The 23,835-nt window shown below is 39.7% G+C and overlaps 2 protein-coding genes across 8 annotated transcripts in view; both read right to left on the bottom strand.

Moving 5' to 3' along the window:
* Nucleotides 1–2,626, bottom strand: part of LOC109463321 (SUN domain-containing protein 2-like) — a 23,938-nt gene extending 21,312 nt beyond the window's left edge. For 6 of the 7 annotated variants that reach the window (XM_019760090.1, XM_019760087.1, XM_019760089.1 and 3 more), the window contains exon 1: nt 1,973–2,626. In XM_019760090.1, coding sequence (XP_019615649.1) covers nt 1,973–2,424 — 452 coding nt within the window. In that variant the 5' untranslated portion in view covers nt 2,425–2,626. The remainder of the gene's footprint in view (nt 1–1,972) is intronic. The other variant, XM_019760091.1, reaches the window with a different exon arrangement.
* Nucleotides 2,627–5,692: 3,066 nt separating this feature from the next.
* LOC109463300 (ubiquitin-protein ligase E3B-like) overlaps nt 5,693–23,835 on the bottom strand; it is a 21,725-nt gene continuing 3,582 nt past the window's right edge. The window contains 11 exon segments of the mRNA XM_019760047.1: nt 5,693–8,429; nt 8,954–9,065; nt 9,330–9,441; nt 9,803–10,044; nt 10,516–10,722; nt 11,341–11,572; nt 11,975–12,540; nt 12,542–12,654; nt 13,048–13,257; nt 13,645–13,819; nt 21,989–22,159. Coding sequence (XP_019615606.1) covers nt 8,257–8,429; nt 8,954–9,065; nt 9,330–9,441; nt 9,803–10,044; nt 10,516–10,722; nt 11,341–11,572; nt 11,975–12,540; nt 12,542–12,654; nt 13,048–13,257; nt 13,645–13,819; nt 21,989–22,159 — 2,313 coding nt within the window. The 3' untranslated portion in view covers nt 5,693–8,256.

Genomic DNA, 23,835 nt, shown 5'->3' on the forward strand with positions numbered 1-23,835 from the left:
GCTTCGAGCCACTTCGTGGCTCGCCTGCTACTTTTTCTTATCAGCCACCTACTCTAAATTTTTTTGAGAAGGCTGTACAGGGGTTTATCTGAACAGGGGATGTGTAAATATTATGAAGGGTGTCCTGTGCTATTGTAATACCTTCCAGTATTCTAGATGTTTGTTTTGTTTTGTCTCTGCTGCTCAACAAATATGCCAGCTTGATATTTATAGTAAATCCTACACAGTCATACAACAAAACAAAGCTTGAGATATTCACAGGCAATTTAGAAAGTGGTCTGCGAGAATATGTGAAATAAAATCTTACAGGCCTGAAATAATTCAATAAAACTTATCAATATTTTTTTCATAACAAAGAATCTTGGAGAATTCCCAAGAGGTTTTTTAACAGCCCCTTGAGGATGTGTACAGACTGACAAGTGGACATGCCCTGACAACAGGGTGACTTATGGGTGCAGCTGGAAGCCATGTGCACTGTTTGTGGTGGAAGGGTGTGTCAGCCTGTGTGGGTTGGCCTTCTACAGTTGTTAACCTTTGACACAATGATACACATGCCAGGAATTTGTGGACAGCATGCCAACAGTCTACCCTCCGGTTTTAAAGCATGGTCGACCGTTGGGGATGACTGAATAACAACAGATAAAAATTCAACATTCAGAAAAATGTTACTTTTGCCTTGAACTGTACAAAGTTCAAGCTAGAACAAATTGTAGTGATTAATATTTTCTTTAACTCTTTTCTACAGCCAAAAATTTGGCCTAGAATTCCTAGCTAAATCTTTACACAAAGCTCTCTTTATGAATTTGTGGAGATAAAATTGAAGGTCAAGGTATCATGATTCACATTTTTCCTGCATATTTCACTGCCTTTACAATAAAGAGGAAATGAGTTCTTTAGGGGGGACTACAACTTATCTTGGTTGGATATCCCACTATTTCCTCTGTACTACTGACCTAATCATAGTGGAGAAAAGGCAGACTTGTGCTACCTCTTTTTCCTTATCTCTTGTCTGTGCACATTATCTAATTGCAGCTTCCCTGAGGAGGGCACATTGTTGTGGCACCTATATAAATGGACATGTCATTATTTGTATGCCTCTGGGACTGACGCTATACAGCGTACCTCCTAGTACACAAACAGGTTTGACAACATGCCTGAAAAATCTAAATTATTTTGCAGACAAAACGTCCTGCTTCAAATACACCACATCACTATGCAATATGGTAGAATTCTTATGGCAAGTCCATACATGTATTATCCACTCGGTCACAGCAACACTACCTTTTATACAGTTACTACTATAGCCTGTCAGACCCTAGAGCTTTAGCCAGGCCACATTTAGACCTGAGGACATTGCTGACATATGTCACAGGAAGAGGTGTTATTTAAGGGAAGACCTTCACCATGGCTGACCTCAAAATGGTTTTGCACACTGAGCACTGGAAATGACAGGGTAAAATGACACAGAAGTGATCCTACAACTGGTTCAATTGAAGTTCCTAATGTTTAAATGGCTGATGATACCCCACAGGGCATTCAGTTTTACCCCTATTAGACAAAGTGATGGACACCAGCTAGTTTTCAACACATCTGTGGTACAAAATGATAGACACTGATAGGATAAACAATGCTGTGTAAATAGTGTTGGGTGGAAGAGTTGTAAGTGTTTTCAGTTGACTGTATCACATGTTACCAATACTGTGATATAAAGAGGAGAGGTCAGAAGTGAAGTTTTAATGCAAACCAGGCAACCAAAATACAGAAGGTCTGCATGGGTTGTGGCCATTCCAACCAGGCATGCAAGATTGCAAGGACATCTTGTAGAAGCAAGCCAAGGAAAGAGAACAGCAAATTTGCTACGGAACAACTGTGTCTGTGTACCCTTTAAACATATATACAAATGTAGATCCACTTCAATATGACAGTACAAATGTAGATCCACTACAATATAGCCATAAGGATCCAGTCTTACCAGCTCTGAGATTCGGAGGTCATAGTGGAAGTGGTGATGACCGTAGTGGACGTTTTGACAACAGACACACTCTCCTTGGACACCGCCCTCCCACCCTGAAGACTCGCATGGCCCGACCCAGAGCTGGCAGCGCTCTTCCTGGATCCTGAACCACCACTTCTGGTGCTCCTGTTGGAACCACTGCGGGTGACACTTCCTAGTATAACCACTCCTCCCATGCTGTCAGAAGAACTCTGTGTGAAACTGGCCTGGTAGGATGAGCTTGTGTTCTTCAGGTTTTGCTCATTCTCGTAGCTGGTGTTGAGGGAAGTGTCCTTGGAAGAAGAGCTGGATCCATACCCGCTGCTGCCCTGGCTGGTTCTCTGTCTCGTGCGGCGATACTCCGGCGAGTAGATAACTCCACTCCGAGTCCTGGCCCTGCCAGTTGGCTCCAAAACACTTTCACTTGCCATAGTTGAAAGGGAAAGTGCCTCTGTCTAATCTGACAGCAAACACTGAGCTATAGTACTCCACACAATGTCTAATGCTCTTTGCACGAGGTAAGGTGAAATCGTACTAGAGGAGTGACGCTTGTGCAGCGTGACAGAACAGAGCTGTCTACACAATGAGGGTCACCAGAAGGGACGCCACCAGACAAACAAACCCAGCACTGCCTGGGGCTGCCTGACATTTGCATGTATAATAGGACACAGGCAGCCTCAGTTTCACTCAGCTGTCAATCAAAGGATCAAGCCACACCCACCACTGGGAGGCCATGTGACAAACCCATCACATGTAAACAAAGGAACTGTAAGGCTTCTCTTTGCTGCTAGAAGACATAATATTGACACTTGTCTGACTCTAAAGTAGCCAGAAAGCATGGCAAACAATGTTTCAAGTATATCCTTATCTTCATGTTGCATGACACAGAAGGGATGACAATGACAGCGTGAATTATTTATACACTTGCGTTTGTACCTGCATGGGAAGCTGTTATCAATACAGTTTCCAAGTATCAATCATCAGACAATGTGGAAAGTAAACCAGTTACCACCAGTGGATGGTGATAATATACTCAAATACTGGTTTTCCACAAAAAATTAAATGGGCCATTGCTGAAGCCATGCAATTGCCTTTTAGTAATTGTTTATTACACCCCTGGTGTGTATAATTGGGGAGTGTGCACAGAGACAATTAGGCAGCAATCATTAGAGCAATAACAGTAAAAATTCAGATTAGTCAAATCTGTACATCCCATTCATTCAGAAGGCTTTCGTTTGCTGAACTGTCTTTCCCATGGACACCAGTTCCAACTTTTTGAAGTTCCCATACCCTTGGCAGCTATGGCCATGACTAATCCCATATTTTTGATATATGGTTGAGGTGGGACTTCATAATTCTAGCCACACAAATGAAGACATAGTTTCGAAGTACAATGTATTTTCTGCGTTTTGGCCACTTCTTTCACTTAACATATGTCAAATGTGTAAAGTAATTCGGACTTTCTACGAGTTTATTCTGTTTTAATCCCAGTGGATTTTTACATCTTTATGGCATCAGCATTGAGTCATAATTTCTTGTTTGACCGGAACAACCTTGACTAAATCAAATACGTATTTGCAAAACAGCTACATTTATCTGTGAGTCACTGAAGGTCTGACTTATGCTCGAAAGCAGAATGTACGACAACTTTATAATATATAAGAAACGACTTGACGCAAAAAAAAATCGTCGCCAAAAATCATCTCAGGCACTGGGCGGCCATCTTGAAAATTAATCCCTATGTACTTTATTTTTGAATTAGAAAACAGAAAGAGATTGTAGCACTTTCAGTAGAAGACACACATACCTAACTCAGGTCTTCAAATGTATTCATAGTATTGCCAAAGATAAGCCTTTAGTTTTGACACAAACAGAACGCGTTCTTACCTTCAAAAAATAACTGCACGTCCGCCCCTTGTCCACTCCCAGTATCGAGTATTTTTGACCTCGTCGGAACGTTCTTCCTCAAAGAAACCGTGAAAATACACGATTAATACTTTGAAGATTTCCTTCTTTAGTTTCCAACAGAAGATTATGTCATTTTGCGACAGCACAAGAATCAGAATTCGGTTATTGCGAGAGAATCGCTATGTGCTGCGACAGGAAAACGTCAAACATGGCGCGCTTCCAACTTTCCAAAATTCGTCTGCAGAAACCGTGTGCTCACTTCCGGTTTTATCATTCCGCTAAAAATAGTCCCAAGGCAGTGCAAGATATAAGAATGTTTTCACGCCAATAAATGATAATTTTCTTTTTCAAAATACTAAAAATTGCAAGGTTGGAAACTTATTGTTGTTATTTTCGTGTCAATGTACGAAAAACTGAAGAACCGGCGGATGTATATGAAAAATGTAACATTTCGTCGCCGGATGTGTGTTGAAATTCTTTTGGCGGGGAATTCAAAATACAAGAGGGTTTACTCTCTTGGATCACTTGCAATGCAAGATCACTTTTCGAAGACATTATGCCACCGAAGTTCCTTAACCATATGAACTCTGTGTGCTTGTGTACAAATAACGTTCTTCTTTTGCAAAATGAAATTGTGATTGATCGTTAAATAATGATTGCTGTGTGCATTCAGTTCCATGACTTATCAAAAGTAATTACATACTAAATTATAGCTACCCCATATAAAATCCAGATTATTGTATGTGTAATGTATCTAAGTCATCAAACAGATCAGTTACAAAGTACTGTTCCAATGTGCACAGCTTTAATAACCAAAACAACTGGTAGAGACAATGACATTTCATATAACTTTACATGTAACATGTTACTTTCCCGTTGAACAAAACTGACAATACAGCAGCTAACAGCAGAAGCAAAGACCATATGAAATCAAATTATATGTACAAAATCACATGGAAAAATGAAATATTCTTTACCTAATAAATTAGCATCTTGACACACATCGCTGTGAATATTTCCTTATTATTCACATACACATAATTTCTAGATGACTGTTGACAAAATTCACAATTCATCCAGCTATGTTTTCTCAATGACATACCTTTACTTTTGAAATTACTTGCCAGTATCACTCAAGACACTGACTCTCTCACACACAATGTTTCGAATCATACACCCCAAAATGCTTGCATTCTCTGTATCAAACATTACAAAAACAGCCTAATAACCTTTACCACACAACATCATTCAGCAGATCTGGAACATGTCATGTTAGCTATGCTTCACCTTGTGCATTTCTTATGTATTCAAGTATTGCACTTCAAACCTGTGGACTATGGTAGAGAATCCAGTCATATTTACTGTAATCTGGGCTTAAATAAATGTAACCTGCATTAATTTTATATACATGTAACGTTACCAGCCCAAGCACTGAAATTGGCAAAAGACCAAATTTGGTTTCCAATCTTGGCCCAAAATGTCATTCAAAAATCAAAGGATGAAAAAAGTCCTAGACAGGAAAAACCTTGTCTTTCAAAATTTGTTCCCTCACTCACTCCAAACCACCAAAAATTGTGCATATACTATGACATTTGTACTCTTAGCTTAAATGCTGCAGTACCTTTTAGGAGGCAACCTTATCTTTGTTCTTGGCTATGCACACTATAAGTAACATCTTCAAGTGCTGATGTTGACTAACTAATGACCCAAATTGAAGCCAAACTTGGGATCTGGCTGTCAACAGGAGGATATCTTTCCTGAGGTGTTGTCAAACTTTTGTAACACTAGAGCTAGCAGCTCAGTTCCTGTTTCCAGGCTGTCTTAAAAATACAAATTGTACACCTCTTGACTATCCCAAAATTCACAGTAACCAAATTCACAGAAACAATACTCTGCCAAATGTTTCCACAGTCCACTTCAACTACACAGCTGATCTTATGCATCTGTATACCTCTTGAATGAGATCAACATAGTTTCCTCTGTTAGCCAAGTTGTCGATCAAGCATAGGAATCACCACATTTCTAGGCAGTATCAAGACAGCAACAGTTACACTTTATAGCATGCCCGTACAGCTCTACACCCACCATTTCTCAGTTTGTTGCCTTTGTTTCAATAGACAAAACTGCACATAATCCGCACACATATACATGTTGTATCAGACATGAATGCTAGATGCTGACGCTAATATATCTAGTCAAACACTAAATAGGGTCTAACAAGAATGCCTTTGAACAGCTAAGTCTAACCAGCCTACTTGTAACAGTCATTGAGTCCCCCCTACGTCAAGAAAGTGTCTCTTATCCATTGCAGCCCTTCTGCCGTCATTGTTCTTGCAAAATACAAATCATCAATCTACAATGACAGAATACAACCAAGTGCAGTCCAGTCCAGCTGGACATCTTGTATGCAGGACCTGACAAAGATTCTATACACATGTACAAAGAAACTACAGTACTAGAGAGAGACCACATATACATGTACCCTATTCCAATGGTTAACATGCTACAAACATATTTCTGAACACATATACATGGCACACAAACCTTACTACATGTATTAAGTTTCACATACCATCTCATAACTACATGTAGCTTGTCTGTCCAGCAGACTGAAAGGTAAAGTAGACACAGTAGAGAGTTTGGAGTTTACAGAATATGAGAGTAATCAATCAATCAAGCTAGTGCCAAATGTCTACGATGTTACCCTAGGCTAGTAATGCTGAAAGATATTATATGTACGCTGTTAACACTATCTTGGATATGTGTTGACAGAACATTCACATTTTCTACATCATATACAGTAAATATTTATACATGATCAGTTGGTACCACAGAAGCACTGTCTTACACAACTGTACCTCATAACTACACATCTTCACTCCTACTGATTTCTACACATCTAACCAGCCCTATAGACAACACCTACTCATTATAGACTTTGCTGTACATCTCTATGGCATATGACCTGGAATAGTCTACATCCTCTATCCACATTTATCTTTATTTGGTTTCTATTATGATGAGCCTGTCCTCTCTTCAAGCATCAACTGCAAGACCAACATTCCTCAATAGTTTCAAATAAATTATCCAACAATTTTTGCATACAATTACATAAAGCACTGTAGCCAACAATTTTCATTCTGTAGGAATGCCCGTGATAACCATTTAACACAAAGAAATCTAATTATCTAAAACAGACCAATCAGAAACAATTTCACTGCAAAAGTTGTAACACCTCTTTTGTGTAGACAGTCTTTGATAGGCCATTGTGTCTGCCTGACTTTTAAATTTTTGCTAGGTGATGTAGCTCCTTTTTACCAGGCTTTGTATGGGCAGTGTCTACAGAGGAGACAGAGCCATCACACTGCTATCCAAAAAGGTTGAAGTCCTATCACACACAATACTGGGGTACATTACAAATCATGTCTCTCCCCACAGTACTTTTACAGAGAACAATCCAGTATTACAAATCCTTAAATAATACATCTATACCAGGCTACCATGCTCTTCGTGCTGATACGACAGTGAACAAATATAATACACATCCAATTTTCAGATTAATTCTGAAATTGAAAAAGTGCCACCATAAAATAAATCATATTGTACATGTACATGTATTTGTTTATCAAATTTGTGGCTAGCTGTTGCTCAATACTGCGTTTCTGATGTAACACTTCTAGTCTGCATAAAATCTTAATTCTGATACGATGTTTAAAGGTAACTTTGGCCATACCGGTATATCTTGCTCCTGAAAACTAACTGTCCAGAAATCCCAGACATGACATCACATGAGTAGCTCCCCCTAGTGCACAAACCCGGAACTTCAAAGTACATCAAATCACAGTACACACTGAGGCGGCTGATAATAACAATCAAGCTGCCGGTCTGGCACCAATAAATCAATGAAATACCTTGACAGAAATTCCCTAGGTACCACTTGAGGTCACAATGAGTTATGTATTGTGTCTATGTTCGCGAGGATAATGCTGAAACGGTGTCTATAGTAAGAAATCTTGGACACAACTGGAAAAGACAGGGGGGCATACACCGAGCCCCCTCCCATTTGGTAGCCTGGTGTCCAGTCTATCGTGGTTGGGGCGGGTTTTCTTCGGGGCTGCAGGAGATCTTCCCCGCCAGACTCAGCTAGGTTCTCCGGTAGGTTTTGCACAGGAGTTAAATTAGCTAATCAACTGGCGTGCAAAATTCCTACAGGCATAACACTCCTACTGGCAGTCTGTTCAGGTGGACGGGGGAAAACTATTAGAGCCCTGAAGACAGTCTGCCCAAACTACGATAGACTGGATACCAGGGTACCCATTTGGTTGAGAGCTCCCTACTTCTTCACCACAACAGCTCTATGACAGTTCAAATCCTGTGTTCATACTGATGGCATATCGTAGCTTCTCCTTCAGCGTGCTCTTCTTCTGGTAGTTGGGCAGTTTCAGCAGGTTGAAACAGGTAGAGGATGTGGGGAGGCGGTTCACCGGGTCCCGCTTTCTGATGGTGAAGAAGCCTCGTAGCACGCTTCCTACAGAAGTCAGTGGAGAACAACTGACATCAATTCTGGTTACTGGTATACAGTATTCACTTGCAACCAGGGTACTGTACCTAATACATGTACTTGTACCAGTTAAATTATTTTTAGGTACAGGTCTGGTCCTTGATACCTGATGTACCTGTACCTGAACAAGATAAAACACACTACTTTTTTTTACACTAAAGACTTTTAACAATTTAGCACTTAAAATATGCCAACAATTTATCTAAGAAAGACAGTTGGCTACAAGTATAACTTGCAGAAGATTGGCAACATCTGTTTAAGTACAGATACAGATCGGGGCCTGTGTCTTAACCACTGTACCTCTACTTGCAACACATACGGTGATCGCAGAATATTTCAAGTTGATACTTCCCTTACATTGACCCTACCACATTTAAACAGCTTTACCAAACTGGACACAGATACGTCATACTTACATATATATATATACAGATCCAGGATCCTAGTACATTTGTACACAATGTGGATCATAAGAAGAGCAGAGTACCCACCGACAGTGTCTCCTGTATCCTGATCATCAGCCACCTCCACACACCTGATACAGAAGGGCGGTTCCAGGTGTGCAAATCCCAGCAGAGGTGGTTTGGAGCAACTAGTCACAAACTGAGGAAAGGTTTAAAATACAATAGTGACAATACAGGAAAGGGTAGACTGTCTTCTTTGTTATTGGTAAAGTTTGAAATGATTAATTTTTTAACTTTTAGATACCGGTAACACCGTACATGCAAACATGGTACATGCAAATGATTTAAAGAAAGTGCAGTAATTATTTTAGATGCTCCACTAGTCATGAAGTACATGGGGAAAAGTAGTCATCTCCTTTAGACTTTTACCAAGAACAGTCAACAGTTCTGATTGTTGTTTTACCTTTAGGAAGGCTTTTCTCTCATCATTGGTGAAGTCCTTGGCTAGAATATCCCACAGCCAGATGACCACTCTATGGGCTGGATGGAACCCTCCATAGTACTGGGTATACTTCCTAAAAGCAGAAATGTAAGGTTAACAACATGCCATCAGCAGCCATGGCTAAGAGGCTAGTAAAACTGGTACAAAATATATCATATCTTGTTTATATGACATTGAATGGCCTGGGTGCGATCAAGAGGTCACGGGTTTAATTCCTTGCATTCCTGGATGGCCCACATGTCCTTTGGAAAGGCACTCCACCCAGGTATAAAATGGAGTTCTGGAGATAAAAGGAAGTGGAAGGAGAGGGATGGGCTTCCAATACCATACGCTAGACACAGTGCACTGACAACCCACTGCCCCTACGGCCTCAGAATACAGAATAACCTTTACCTTTTTTTTTTAAGAAAACAATGAGGGACCAGTTTACTTACTTCAAGTCTTCTAGGTCTATCTCTGTGTTGTCTCCAGATATCAGCTTCTGTAACTCCGGCGCTGCGAACATCATCAGCCAATCAGGACTGATGATGGAGCGGAAGCCTCGGATGAAGGCCGCCGTCTGCTCGCGGATCTGGGTGTGCATGCGGAAGTGAGCCACGCGGTGGACGTACGCGATCTTGTTGTCGTTGGTGACAGAGATGGCACGACCACCCGGCATTAACTCATGGGTCACAACCTGTGGAGTAAGGAGAGAAACTTTGGGTAAAAAACTGTCTTGCGACAGACTTCCAACCTATTTGAAGCCTCTTATCCTTCTCCCCGCTGCCTGACCATATTGAGTCGCTGAGTCGCTGAACTGCAGAGACGTAGTCTCTGCAGTTCAGGAGCCAGAAGGCGGGTAGCCCTTAGTAGCTCCTATGGTCATCTTCTTCCGTATGTATTCGTCGATGCTACTCTTGAATCTGTAACCAATAGAGGGTTGGTAGCCAAATGGCTAAATCAGTGTGCTAAAGGCTCTTTAGTCAGGAAAAAGAATGGTACCATAAAAATCAAGTCCCGAAAAAGAACAAGGCAAGGAATTTAAACCAGATCTTAGGAAACTGAGTGGACTACGTGGAGCTCGTATCTACATTGTATATTTCTTCAACTTGCTCCACATTGCTAGCTTTGCATATTTGATGGCTGAAGAAATTATTTACAATCATACCTTCCCCATGACATCCTCTGCATAAGAGAAGGTCAACTCAAGGTCACGCACATCCCCCTCTGTGTAGTGTTTGATGAAGGTCAGACTTTTGTAGAGCTCTGGGTCCAGAGACGGCAGTTCATCTATGGAACTGTAGAGGGCGCTGTGGTGATGGGACAGCACTTGGCTCAGGAAGAAGGAGGCAAAAGGGACCTCGACAACAATGCCCTGTAAAAGACAAGGCATTGTGACATATGTCAGTGACACATGTGCAACACTCTGCAATCTATGAAATAACATTTCAACAAAATATTTAAGAGGTATACACAGAGAAAAAATTGCTGAAGTAAGAAGTAAGGAAAAGTGAAGATCATACATGTATTTTTATTTCTCCCCACATCGTGTAAAACACTAATGGAGGTCTGAATAAAACAAACAAACAAACAAACAACAGTATATGACCTTGTCCATTCTTTGCTCTGAAATGTCAGAGTTTAGATTTGCTGTTGCCAGTACATTATTCCCTAAGATCCTTCTTGATTTCTCCCTAAGTTGATTTTACTGACACATTGATTTGATTTGATTTGATTTGATTTACTGAAATTGCAACAGTGCAATACATGTGGGACAAAGGCAGCTGTTATTGGTATCGTGTCCCACACATAGAACAAATACAGGACAGACAATACTCATTTTCACTTCAGTCTAGTGGGGAAGTGTTATATACCTTTCCCAAGGGCACAAGATCGTTGGCATATCAGGACTCGAACCCGGGACCTCTTGGTTCCGAGTTGAGCACGCTGCCATTGCGCCACACGACTCCACTCATATTATACACCAGCTCACCTCATACACAGCCTTGCCAAGCATCTTCCCCACAAACTCAAACAGTGTGAGATGGTCCTCCTGTATGTAAGACGTAGGAGAAGGGTACAGTCTCTCCTCACCACTGGTCATCTTGAACAGGTTAAGGGACGGGTCAAACACTCGCTTGATGATTTCCTCAAGGAACTCCTTGAAGACTCCGTCTTGGTCAATCCCTGCTTCGTCCAGACCCAAGTCATTCACAAACTTCACTCTGAAATAAACAAACAAAAACAATTTAAATGTAAACACATTGTATCAATTTAAAAAAAAATAGTTGCAGGTACTGATCTTGATACATTAATTAGCATTAAAGGAAGCTCTAGTGTAACAGTTGCTATGGTCCATTGCACCTCCTCTCCATACAAAGTTTCTGGATCCACTTTTCTCCTGAAAGATTAAACATGTCACTCAACAAATTTCAAAGTCTCTTTTTTTATACTTTTTGTGTGCTTTGTTGTCTTTTAAGACATAATTTTTACATGAATATTCAAATTATGAATTCAAGGGTCACACAAATCCGATCTTGGTCTTTGCACAGTCACTTAGAGATCACAATCTATAAGTGGAAAGACGGTCTTGGAAAATATGTTACAAATTGAACATACAAACACACCTGATGATACCCTTGAGTGCTTGTGGTGGCAGCAGGGCCAACTGTTGGAAACCATCCTCCACCATCCGTGACCGGTGTACCGTGATCAGGGTGGGTTTGGGCGATGCACACTCGTTCTCGATGATCCCCAAAGCTTTCTTCTCGTCCGTTACAAACCTTCTGAACAGGATGACGCGGTCCTTGTGTGGGATGACGTGCGGCATCATGTGCAGGAGGAGCAGCGCTCGCCGCTTTCCCTTCTCCAGCTCCGACACCAGCGTGCTGGGCTTCAGCTCGCGGATCAGCCAGTGTCCCGGCGCGGTGAACGGCCGCCTGCAGTCCCTGTCGTACAGCAGCATCAGGAACGTGTGCACGGACTGGAACAGGCTGGTGTGGCGGTTCTTCCCATCGTATATCCCGTCCCACAGCAGTCGGAACGCGAAGGCGTTCAGGAAGGACGAGATCTTGACCAGCTCCTCCAGTTTGAAGGGCTTCTGCTGCTCGTACATCTCCATGTCGTCCAGGATGGCGACGATGTGGCTGCCACAGTCGCAGGACAGGGACAGCACGGCGAACAGCTGGTGAGAACTGTTCTGTGTCGGAGGTTAGAGACTCCAGGAACAGCTTCAGTCCACCGCTGGGGCCCAGCTCATCTATAAACCCCCACAGCTTGGACAGAAGGTCCTCTTGGAGACACAAACCTGGGGGCAAAAACTCATCCAGCTTTAGTAACATCATGTCATGTAAAGTAGCATCTAAAAGTAAGTGTAAGTAACTGTGAAAATAAATTCTTTGCTGTTCAATAGATGCTAATCATATTTAATGTGCGATGTAAATTTATGGACACACAAATTACAAGTATGCAAAAGTACAATGTAAATGACAATGTCCTTGCACCAGATTTGTTGCCTGGATAATGATTGTTGACATGGATAATTACAAGGCAGTTTCACTAAACATGTTTCTTAGCACCAGACTATATGTTTGTACACTGAAGTGCTAAAAACAGACCACCCAGAAAGTTAATAAAAGAATAAAGCATAAGGTGGTTTACCAGTTATGCAGAAGAAACAAACACTTGTGCTTGTACTTACCAGTAAGTATGTCCAGTTTAAGCTGTGTGAGTGTTTTGAGACAGGACTGGTAGAGAACACACACGTGGCACACAGACAGGACCTCCGGAGAATCCAACTTTCTTCCACCGGAGCTGCGCATCTCCTTCAGCTTAACTGAAGACTTCTGTAGAGCTTTCTTAAAGGCTTTCTTCACAGGTGCAGTTTCTGGTGTCTCAGTTGTTGGAGTTCCTTCAGATTCAAGAATTCAAAATAAAATTTAACACAATGGCTTTCAACAGTAATGACATTTAACATACTTCATATAACACAATTCTTTACTAGTTTAAGTTTAAGCATGGCTTTACCATCTATGACCACTGCATTGATGACTAAGTCTCGCTAAATAACTCATGTAATATGAATTCAACTGTGTAACATTTTGTTTAGTTTAGAAGTTCAAAATCTGATGCTGATTGAGTCACGAAATTATACATACTGATCGCATACAATCTGCCTGATTTTGTATTGTTTAAACAGTATAAATGTACTTCAGCTGAGTCATATACATGTATTATGTATATTACTATACCGGGGTAATATATTATTATAGTATTAGTTTCTGTGAGTTTTGCTTACCTGCCATTGGTTTGAATCTGAGGACCTCACTAAAGAGCTGTTTCACCATGTTCCTGGCCCAGAGGAGCTGCAGCTGCTTTACCACGTTCGGCATGGCCTCGTTCAGGGTGGGGTTTATTCTCTGGGAGAACCACCCCAGAACGGGGTGCCAGTGGGTCAGACTGGACTGCTTGTTCTGGCAAAAAATAAAAATTATCAATGGAGATCAAAACTTTCAATAAAGTAGAAAGGAACATTCAAATCCTACCACAGTAGTGACTCAGTCTGGAAAACAGCATTTTTCAAAAGATGTGCAGTATTATGAATGATATTCTTCTGAATGATATTCTGAAAGTATGGATACATGTACTTTTGAAAAAAGACGAAAACTGATTATGACTCTATATTTTGCATGAAGCAAAGTTACTGACACCGGTAGTGATATCACTAAGAATTCTAGCATCTGATCACAATTTGTGCATACCTAAATGTATACGCATGGTAAAATATTCAAGACATCATGCTTATGATCAGCTACCTGACCTCAGCCCTACTTTCTTTCCTTCCCATACCACTCTAATGACAGCCAAATCCTTTAAAGTGCACCCAATTCATCTTTTGGAACATACATAAAATACGGACAACGAGATAGCAAAATCACCATGGCTGATTTATACTCCACTTACATAGTATGATGTTATGACCCTATTGGGGGTAAATACTGTGCTTAAGAGATGGGAATCTTCATGGCAGAGCAATTCATCAAGGCATATCGGGTATGACAAAGTGGTCGTATGTGAATTCAGACGTGACTGCCAGCACGTACACTTAATGTACTTTTGTCCTCCCGGCTACAACTTGTTCTCACAGTAGGAACACTTTTGACTTGACGGAAACAGTGTCGCTCAGAGCATGTCGATACAACAATGTACTTTCAAAGGAATAGATAAAAATTCTTTCTCAGAAGTACTATAAGGTAAAATTTTGTAGCCTGTTAGAATTTAAAGCCAGATATTGCTTACATGATGGTACACAAAATGTAGGTACTAAGGTAGGTAGGAAGGTAGGTTATATGATGGTTTCAAGAGTTCAGAATTTACGAGTATTAACTGAATCTGTTTGCTGATTTTTGAAATTATCTTCAAATTTCATCACACTTTAATCTCAAGAGTACATCTGTCAGGAAAGCAATAACTTAAGCAAGATTTTGAAAACAGCGTGCAGAGTTTCAAAGCCCTAAAGCAATCAATAAAGGCTGAGCAGTGTACATAATCACATGTACATGGACCCATGCTGGGAGCATTATGATGTCAACTCTGTAATAGCAACCCAGGAGGAACTTCATATAATTCTTCTCATGAATATGTGGCATTGCTAGTCAACATGTGTTATCAATAAGTGGCGGCCAAAAAACTATAATAAAAAATAAAAAATTCTATGGCACTCACAGCAAACCTCATTGTATAGTTACTGTAGATGCATTGGTTTGTTGAAAATTATTTTTAAAAAAGTACAAAGTAAAACTTAGGATTTTTTTGTATGATATGTAAGCTGATAATATGTACACAGTTGAAAGGCAACTAGTCTAAGTCTTATCCAGTGCTAAAAAGTAATCCAATAGGAAATTAGTAAAATGGAGATTGCAAAATTACTGAATTTTTTTGGGAAAAAATAATAGATGGTGACCTACGTTCTAATGCTACAGTTATTCAAAAAAGCACATTATTTTCATCCTCTTGTATGTTTCTACATAGTTTACATAAAGGACATTACATCATGCTTGTACCTGATCTTTAACATGTACGTGTATCAGAAAGTACTGCAGTGCACACGTGGAATCAAGTAAGCATCCCCCATCAGTACACCTACTCTTCAAAGACCATCTGGACCTGCAATTTAGCATTTTAAGTGGACTTGCAAAGCACTAAGACTCCATTATACCTCATCTGTGAAGGGGGAGTGAATTCAGTGGGGCAAATATTTACCAGACAAATTAAGGAGGGGGAAAGTGGCAAGGAATAACCTCATATCATATCCATTTATATCTCTTAAAGGTTTGTTGGGAGGTATACATAATGATGTGCAAGTTTGTGTTAGGAATAGGACAACAAATACTCTAAGAGGGACTGAATATCATCATTAGTATTCATAAGGGTACCTCCGCACTGATTTTCATGGTACAAATCCGATGAATTGAGCCTCTTAACACTGAATTAAGCCTCCCATGGCAGAGTCTGGGCTATTTAAGCTGGGCGCTATAATTGGTCTGTGTCTCCAGACTCCTGTGTGCTTCTGAATTTAACATTCAGCCTGCTAAGGTGGCTTTACGGAACCAAATTTGTATTGGTTACTGGGTTAGGCAGCAGGGAGAAGGTTAACATCCTGTTCTGATCTCTAATCTGGATGAAGTGTAAATAGACACATAATGAAAACAACTATTTCTTCACTCTCAACATGAAACAATAATTATTATTTCATTATGCAAGAAACACACAAAAACTTGGCCTTTCATAATTGCAGGAAAATTTGCATCTGTACTGTAACGGACCAAGTCTTAGAGTACCCTGATACTTAACAAGGGCCATTCTAATAGTAATAGGCTCCAGCACACAAGGGTAGGTCACCAGCACAGTGAATTGAATTCTCACACCTCATACCACCATGCAGATGCAGAGCTACTGCAGCAGCAGAATACAGTGAACTACATACCACCAAACATTTTAATTGGGCAGGTCAGACTTGGGGTTAGGATTATGGGTACTTACAGAATACACCTGTGACCTAGAGTAAGGTCTATATTTCAAAAACATGCCAGCAAGCCTTGGCACTGGGCCACTAGTACTAGTGTGCTGTGAATAGATAAGAGAGAGAACACATCATGGCTCATCCTATATCATTTAAGGTAGCAGATAAGCCCTGACCAATAATGGTCATAAGAATTGTAAATGTCAATATATGTAATGGCAAAAACACAGAGTAATTCAAATCAACAAAGATTCCAACAAAAACACCCCTGCAGTTCCACAGCAAGCTGTGAGAGGGCTGAAGTTGACACCACATTTTCCTAGCAATAAAAGCTATTATTATATTACATGTATTATAATTGTCATCAAAAAATCTGAGAGATATGTCCAGAACTGAAGATACAAAAACCTGGAATACCAAGGAAAGCCACCAGTGGTCTACTGTAATGGCAAAAAGTATTTTCAATTTCACTGCATCTAACCTTCACTAGAAGTATTGAACAATACGGAAAAGCACAAGGACCACTCCTACAGACTATTGATTAGTCACTTGTCCTAATCATGATCACCAGGTAGCAGACAGGGCTTGGTCTCAGACAGACAGTGCTTCAGACAGCATAAATCAAACTGCTAGTTAGTCATGTGTTGGGATGTTGCCATCCAAAGTTCTACATGTACCTACCATCAGTACAGTAAAGCGCTTCCATAATCTGTCATGTCTCAGGTATCAGTAAGTACAGCCTGTCTGTCTTAGGCCAGGAGCTGGCCCCTTGCCCTCCTACATGTACATGTAAGTTAAGGTTCCTCCATGCTGTACAGTCCAGGGTTCTGTAGACTCTGCTACCATTAACCTAAGTCCTGTGTCTTTCCACTTCTTGCCATGGTGTCTTTTCCTCAGAGTCTGGGGTTGGGAAACTCCAGAGGTATGCCTTGTACACAAAACTCTTTAAATTTATCTTTCACCAGGACTTAAGTATAATTGGGCAGTAGAAGGGGAAAAAAAGGTTTATGCAGTGTTTTAAGTTTGCAGATGAAACAGTTGAGTAGTGCAGTTGCTGTTAGCAATACATTGGAAAATGCATATATGAAGTGTAGCCGTGAACATAAAAGTACCTTGAACACTTCAAGATTTATACACATGTAGTAAGCACATTGTATAGCCAGGGTCACAAATCCCAAACTACAAGGTATAATATAGTTACTAGTAGCATCAACGTCTAAGTACAAAATATATCCCCAGCCATGGTTACTTCTGTACTATAGATTTCCTTCATAAACATTAACTTTTATGAATATCCCTGGAGGCAAATCTATATCTACATTCAGTGCTTCCTGTTGTAAAATTGTCCATCCTGTCATACTGATAATCTCATCAGGTACTGTGTCCATTCTAAATGCCACAAAATATTGCTGCAATGCAGCAGGACGAAAGGAATCTATGCACATATTAATATTGATGCTAATGTCAAGGACATGTAGCTCTTATAATTTCCCAGGACATTGCTACAAATGTTAGGACATATTAAAAAAAGGCTGAATAACATTTCTATATCAATCTGCTGACTCAAAAGATAATCGAGTAAACCACATTCAATATGCTAAGAACTGGTTATTAGAAAAGAATGATATCTTAATTAAAATTCTAAATGTCTAATAACCATTTTCATTAGTTCTTCCAAGTTCATTTCAAGCTACCGTATCTTACAGATTTATATACCATGAAACCTGTGAAAACTGTGAGGTTATTTGTCCTATGTGTAACCTTCAAAATAAGTACTGGTTGTACATCCTCATGATCTGTATTGATTCCATGGAAGCCAAACCATTGGAGTGAGAGAGCCGAATGAATGGTAGGATCTGCAGCAGTGGTTTATAACTGTCTAGTGCTACATGAACCCTAGGATTTGAAATATTTCTTTTGGTACGGCTACACTAGCTAGGGTAAATATTGTCACAAAATTCATATATGACAGTGTCTGTATCTTAGTATTCTAAACTACTTGTATGATTGGTAAATGTATTTCACTATGAGGATTCTGAGCCAAAATTTTAAGACTCCCTACTTATTCTGAACCATGACATGGTTTTTTCCTTTTCCTTGTTGAGTAATATAACCAAAACCAAAACATATTGGAAAAAGCAGAAAACTTTACAGAAATGATTGTACCAGCTTTTACAACTTGTTTTCCATTTTTCTTGTAACATTCTTGAATTACAGCTACCGGTATCCGGTACTTCACAAGTAAATGGTAGTAATACAAACTGAGTTATGGTTCAATTATGCCTGGTAAAAGGAAATTTGGGAACCCAGCGGTTCAATAATAAGAACTTAATCCAGGATCCTGAAATACATGCGGGTATAACAACAGCTATCTCAGTCTTGTTTGTGCACTTATGAAGATTTAAGAGGCAATTCTTTATGCTGTAAGATCCAGTCAAGCCGGGTATCACATAGGTCATGTTAACTAATACCACTGAGCTGCAGAAATGCGAACCTGAGTATACGTTATTTCATATTTATTGAGATTTACCACATTTGTGGCAGGGTTGGCATAACACATCAACAGACCTTTTCAGTACAGTATGTCAACCCAGTATGTCAAACCTGTAAAGTTTGATCCACTCACACCAGGATGGACCCCGACTCTTTTCTGTCAGTGTGGTGGGTTCTTAAATGTGCTCAAAGTCCTATCCAAGACAACATCCCTAAATGAAGCTAGGTACTCATTTCAGGTGTCAGGTGCCTTCCTCAACACCGAGGCCTATTAGGGCCACACCAATTTAATTTGTTGGTTCTCGGATTCGCCTCTTCATTTTTTTCTGATTTGCAAAAAAAAAAAAGATTCTGGTTCTGAATCAACTCAAAAATGCTCATATTTTGCCCCCAACAGTTGTGGAAAGTCCTTTTCTTCCTAGCTGTTGCAGTGTTTCCATCTATCAATGCAGTGGTTGGATTAAAAGTTCAAAATTCATTGTTTAAATATTAAAAAACACAACCTTTTGTGTTGACTTCATGGCTCCTATCATAGCATTTGGGGCTATAATAGGATGCCTAAACCTGTTTTTATTTTTATTTTTTTTCGCCCTGTCGCTTCATGTTTTTTCTGACAAAATTCGAGAACCAACAAATTAAATTGGTGTGGCCTAGGGATTCAAACCCAGAACCTTTAGACTCAACAACCCTAACCAGCACACCACCTTGCCATCGTGTAGCTTTATACAATTCCAAAGCAGTATTTCTATATTACGCATCTTTCCTAAATGACAATGCCACATGTGACCTTCAACTAACTCCGGTGAAAATATCATGAGTCAGAAACTGTCAACTGCAATTTTGTAACTGCAACCATAATCTAAAATAAGACAGAGACTTTCTTGAACATAAAACTATGAATTCTCTAGTAAAGTTTAAGCCTAAAATACTTTGCAAGTAAAGGCTACATAAAACCATGTTGTGGGTGATACTGTATCTTGATATATGTAGTTTATATAGTTACAAGTAGACATTAAGTCTAGATGGTATAGACACCGAGGATAATTTCATACTTGTCATTAGCTTGAAATTCTAGATCTGTAATTTAGAAAAAAGATTATCAATCTTTTACAATCAATATACAGGCTAAAGTGGCTAGATTGAAATTAGCTCATGAAGGAGTTGAAAATATAGAAAGGAAGGACCAAGTGTTGACGTCACACTTCAAAGAAGCCACGTGACAAGCTTCACTGGGTCAGTCTATTGAGGAAGACCAGAGTGACTGGTCGAAAGCTCTAGGTGAGAGAATTTTTTGTGTTGGAACAAAAGTTTTAACTTTAAACATAGAAAGGAAGGAATTTTGAAAATTTGAAAATCGCTCACATACAAGTCTGTACCAGCATGATTGGTTGTGATGAGTTAATATGGTTCAAGACCGTTTGGAATGGTCCAATCTTCGGTATGAGCCCATGGTCAATATCAGAGAGATTTCCCCAAGCCGTTTTACAAAACCCTTGGAACTTGCTATGAGAACATACCAACGTTACCTCATCTGAACTCGCAATTGCAACCATCTACACAACACGAGTAAGATCTCATTAGAAAGTAACCTTTGGAACATCTGCAAGTTTGGCATAATGAGGCCTAGAATAGTAGTAGAGTACTTGTAGCTGTTAATGGCACACACACACAGCTGTGTTCAGAATAGCTAACCCAGTCAATTGACATTAGACTACATAGTACATGTACAATGTATATGCGTTCTGAATAAAATTATCATAGGCCTTTTCATCCTGGCAGACGTTCTGTTAACTGTTTGTGGACTCAACAGTGAGCAGCTAGACCAGCTTTGCTCCTGCAGGGTTTGTCACAGGTCTGAATAAAATAACTACATAGTTTGTTTATTTATTGTTTTGCACTCACAAATAAAGTATCACAATTGAAAATTAAGTAGACATGCATGGGAGGGCCAGAAACCTGGTGGTTCATCTTTGGCCCTCCTCAATACTACAAGATTAAAAGATAAGTTACCATTATTAACTAATGAAAAAAGTTTAAACGAAGAAGACAAAATAGTATATGTTTATCCTTCAACTTCAAGCAATGAGGTAAAAGAATAGGAAGTTTATGGGCTTTATTTTCTCTTCCTTTATAGTACCTTGATTATAGACTGAAGGAAAAAAATGTGATTTAGATATATATTGTATCTAACTTTTTCAATATTCAACCACACAAATGAGTTTCCATTGGCTGTTAAATATAAAACACAAATGATCATGTAGATCTTTTCAGTACATTGTAATATCCTGTTGTGTGTTGATACATTGCATATGTATAATGTATTATTAAAGTAAGAAAAAGTGACAATAACAACATGAAAATGATGATTTTCCAGTTCCTTCCAAGACTGTGATATACATATCAGATTGAAGAATCTGAATGGATGCTAAGCAGGTACTTCTTTTACTTAGTCCTTTCTTGACAGTGACAAATGGACCCCACGGTAGATACTGCCGCAAAATCTCCATTTTATGCATGGTACTCATGAAGGTATTGATTCTGGACTGTTTCCAGGCTAAAAAAGGGAAGTGGTGTGCCTGTTGACTGATAGGTAGTGATCTGTGACACTGTTCGTAATGCACAACAAATTCCTGCGAGGGTTTTAACTAATATATCACAACTACAGCTCTTGGACTGTAGGACAAGTGCAAAATGACTCAAATGAGAAAATGTATCATACATTTGTAATCATATAAATTTGTTAAGAAATGTGTCTGAATGTCATTAAACACCTATTGCAAAACAAGCTGGTTTAACTAATGTTAAGGATGAATCCACGAGTTCAATGGACGGTAAAATGGACCGTTTTAGTTTTCCCTCTCCATTTGTACAACTAACCAACAATTAATGAATTCTGACCTGCTACTTTGGCCTTCTTCAGTTAAACTGACCCACCATCACATGACCAAAATGAGTGCGCCAGATATCTCAAAGAAGGTCAAATCATTTGTTGAAACATTGAACCCCTAGTCTGATTTTTTCAGTCTGCAAAATTGCAGGTTGCTTGATTTTTCTTCTGCAATATTGAAAATGTCTCTTCAAAATGCAGACTGCAGATGAGTATTTCTAATCCTGCCTTGACCCTTACCTGTACGTAACTCTGGCACCTGGCCAGGAGCATGATGACCACTCCCATGAAGGGCTCCATGATGACAGGCAGCATGTCCAGCTGGAGGTAGGCCAGTTGGACCATGTTGGCCAGCAGACACAGCGAGTAGCTGCCCTCCAGCGAGTTAAACACAATCCTGATGTTCTGTTCCTAAAAGGTTCCAAGATAGAGGTTAACCTAAGCATACTGAAGTAGCAGTTTGGCTCTTTTTTAAATATATATTCCAGCATGTAATCACAAGACATGGTGACAGCACACTCAAGTTTTTTCAACTTATAAAGTTATATTAATCCGCCACCAATACAGGGGACAATGCAATACTCATTTTCACCTGAGCAAAGTGAAGAAAGTCATGTAAAGTGCCTTTCCCAAGGGCACAAGATCGGTGGCATGTCAGGACTCGAACCCGGGACCTCTTGGTTCCGAGTCGAGCACTCTACCACAACGCCACACGACCCCACACAGTTTGGTTATTGGTTATGGGGTTAGGCAGCAAGTTTTTATCATTATCTGAGCACCTTTGCAAAGAGGTTTAACCTCCACCCTGCTAAGGTAGCCATTTGGCCCAAAATTTCGCTTATGGGGTTAGGCAGTGGAAACAAGGTTAAACTAGAAAGGCCAATATTTGCTTTGGAGCAAATACAGCGATGGGTTCACCACATTTTACCACATGGCAGGGAAAGAATGAGAAACACAAGGGAAAACAATGATTTACATTGATATAACTATAATATAAAGTAAAATACAACTAAAACAACAGTTGGATAGCTATTCCCTACTTTATTGGTTAGGATTTTTAATTGCATAATGCAAACTGTTGATTTTACAAAATAAAAAAAAAACGTCCATGCCCCGCATTCCAATGCTGGAGCAGGAAAGCTTGAAATACCTACCAAAACACTTGAATACAGACATACTGTCAGTATGGAAATGCTCTGTGCAGGTGTTAATCAAGTTAAATCCCAACAGCCAATCAGCAAGAAATGCTCTGTGCAGGTGGAAATGCTCTGTGCAGGTGTTAATCAAGTTAAATCCCAACAGCCAATCAGCAAGAAGTATAGAGGAAAGCTGCATGCCTATTGGTTGATGCCCTGCATTCCATTGTGATGACTCATGCCCAAACGTGGTAAACAAGGCACACTAACACAGTAATACATTTGCTATAACACAGCCAAAAAACTCAAATAAAACCATTCTAAAAGCCTGTATCACAATAATTTAAAAAACGCCTAGGGGTATTTGCCCACTGTACCTCCATACCAAATTTTAGGACCTTGGGCCCTAAAATGAAGAAGCTGAATCCATTTTAAAAAATGGCAGGAGAAGAAGAAGAAGGAGGAGAAGGAGGAGAAGAAACATCAGAAAAAGCAATATGGGTTCACCACCACTTCGTGGTGTGGTGAACCCATAAATACATGCAGGAGCATTTTGCAAATAAATACATTTGTATGTATGCTGTTTTCAGTAAAATTTGTAACTTTCGCATAGATGATAGAGTATTGTATTATTGTTAATATCTACACATGTATCCCTGCTCTTTGAAGAAATGATACGGTACAAAATGATACAGAATTTCCAAGAAAGGTGCAGACAAGGCACTTAGTTGTAATCTAGATTCAAAGTAGAATATGACGCATGTGAACATTGTGTGCTAGTCTGTATATTCAGTGATTTACTGCATGGCTAACCAAACACTGATCATACAGGTTGATTGTAGAGTGCGCATGGTGGTTTCTATAAAAAAACTGATTCAGAGCAAACTTCAACATTAAAAGATATGGCATGCACACACTACTTTCTGTTAATTAAAGAACATGAGTTTTACA

The sequence above is a fragment of the Branchiostoma belcheri genome, unplaced genomic scaffold (assembly GCF_001625305.1).
Source record: "Branchiostoma belcheri isolate BF01 breed outbred unplaced genomic scaffold, Haploidv18h27 scaffold124, whole genome shotgun sequence".
Lineage (NCBI taxonomy): Eukaryota > Metazoa > Chordata > Leptocardii > Amphioxiformes > Branchiostomatidae > Branchiostoma > Branchiostoma belcheri.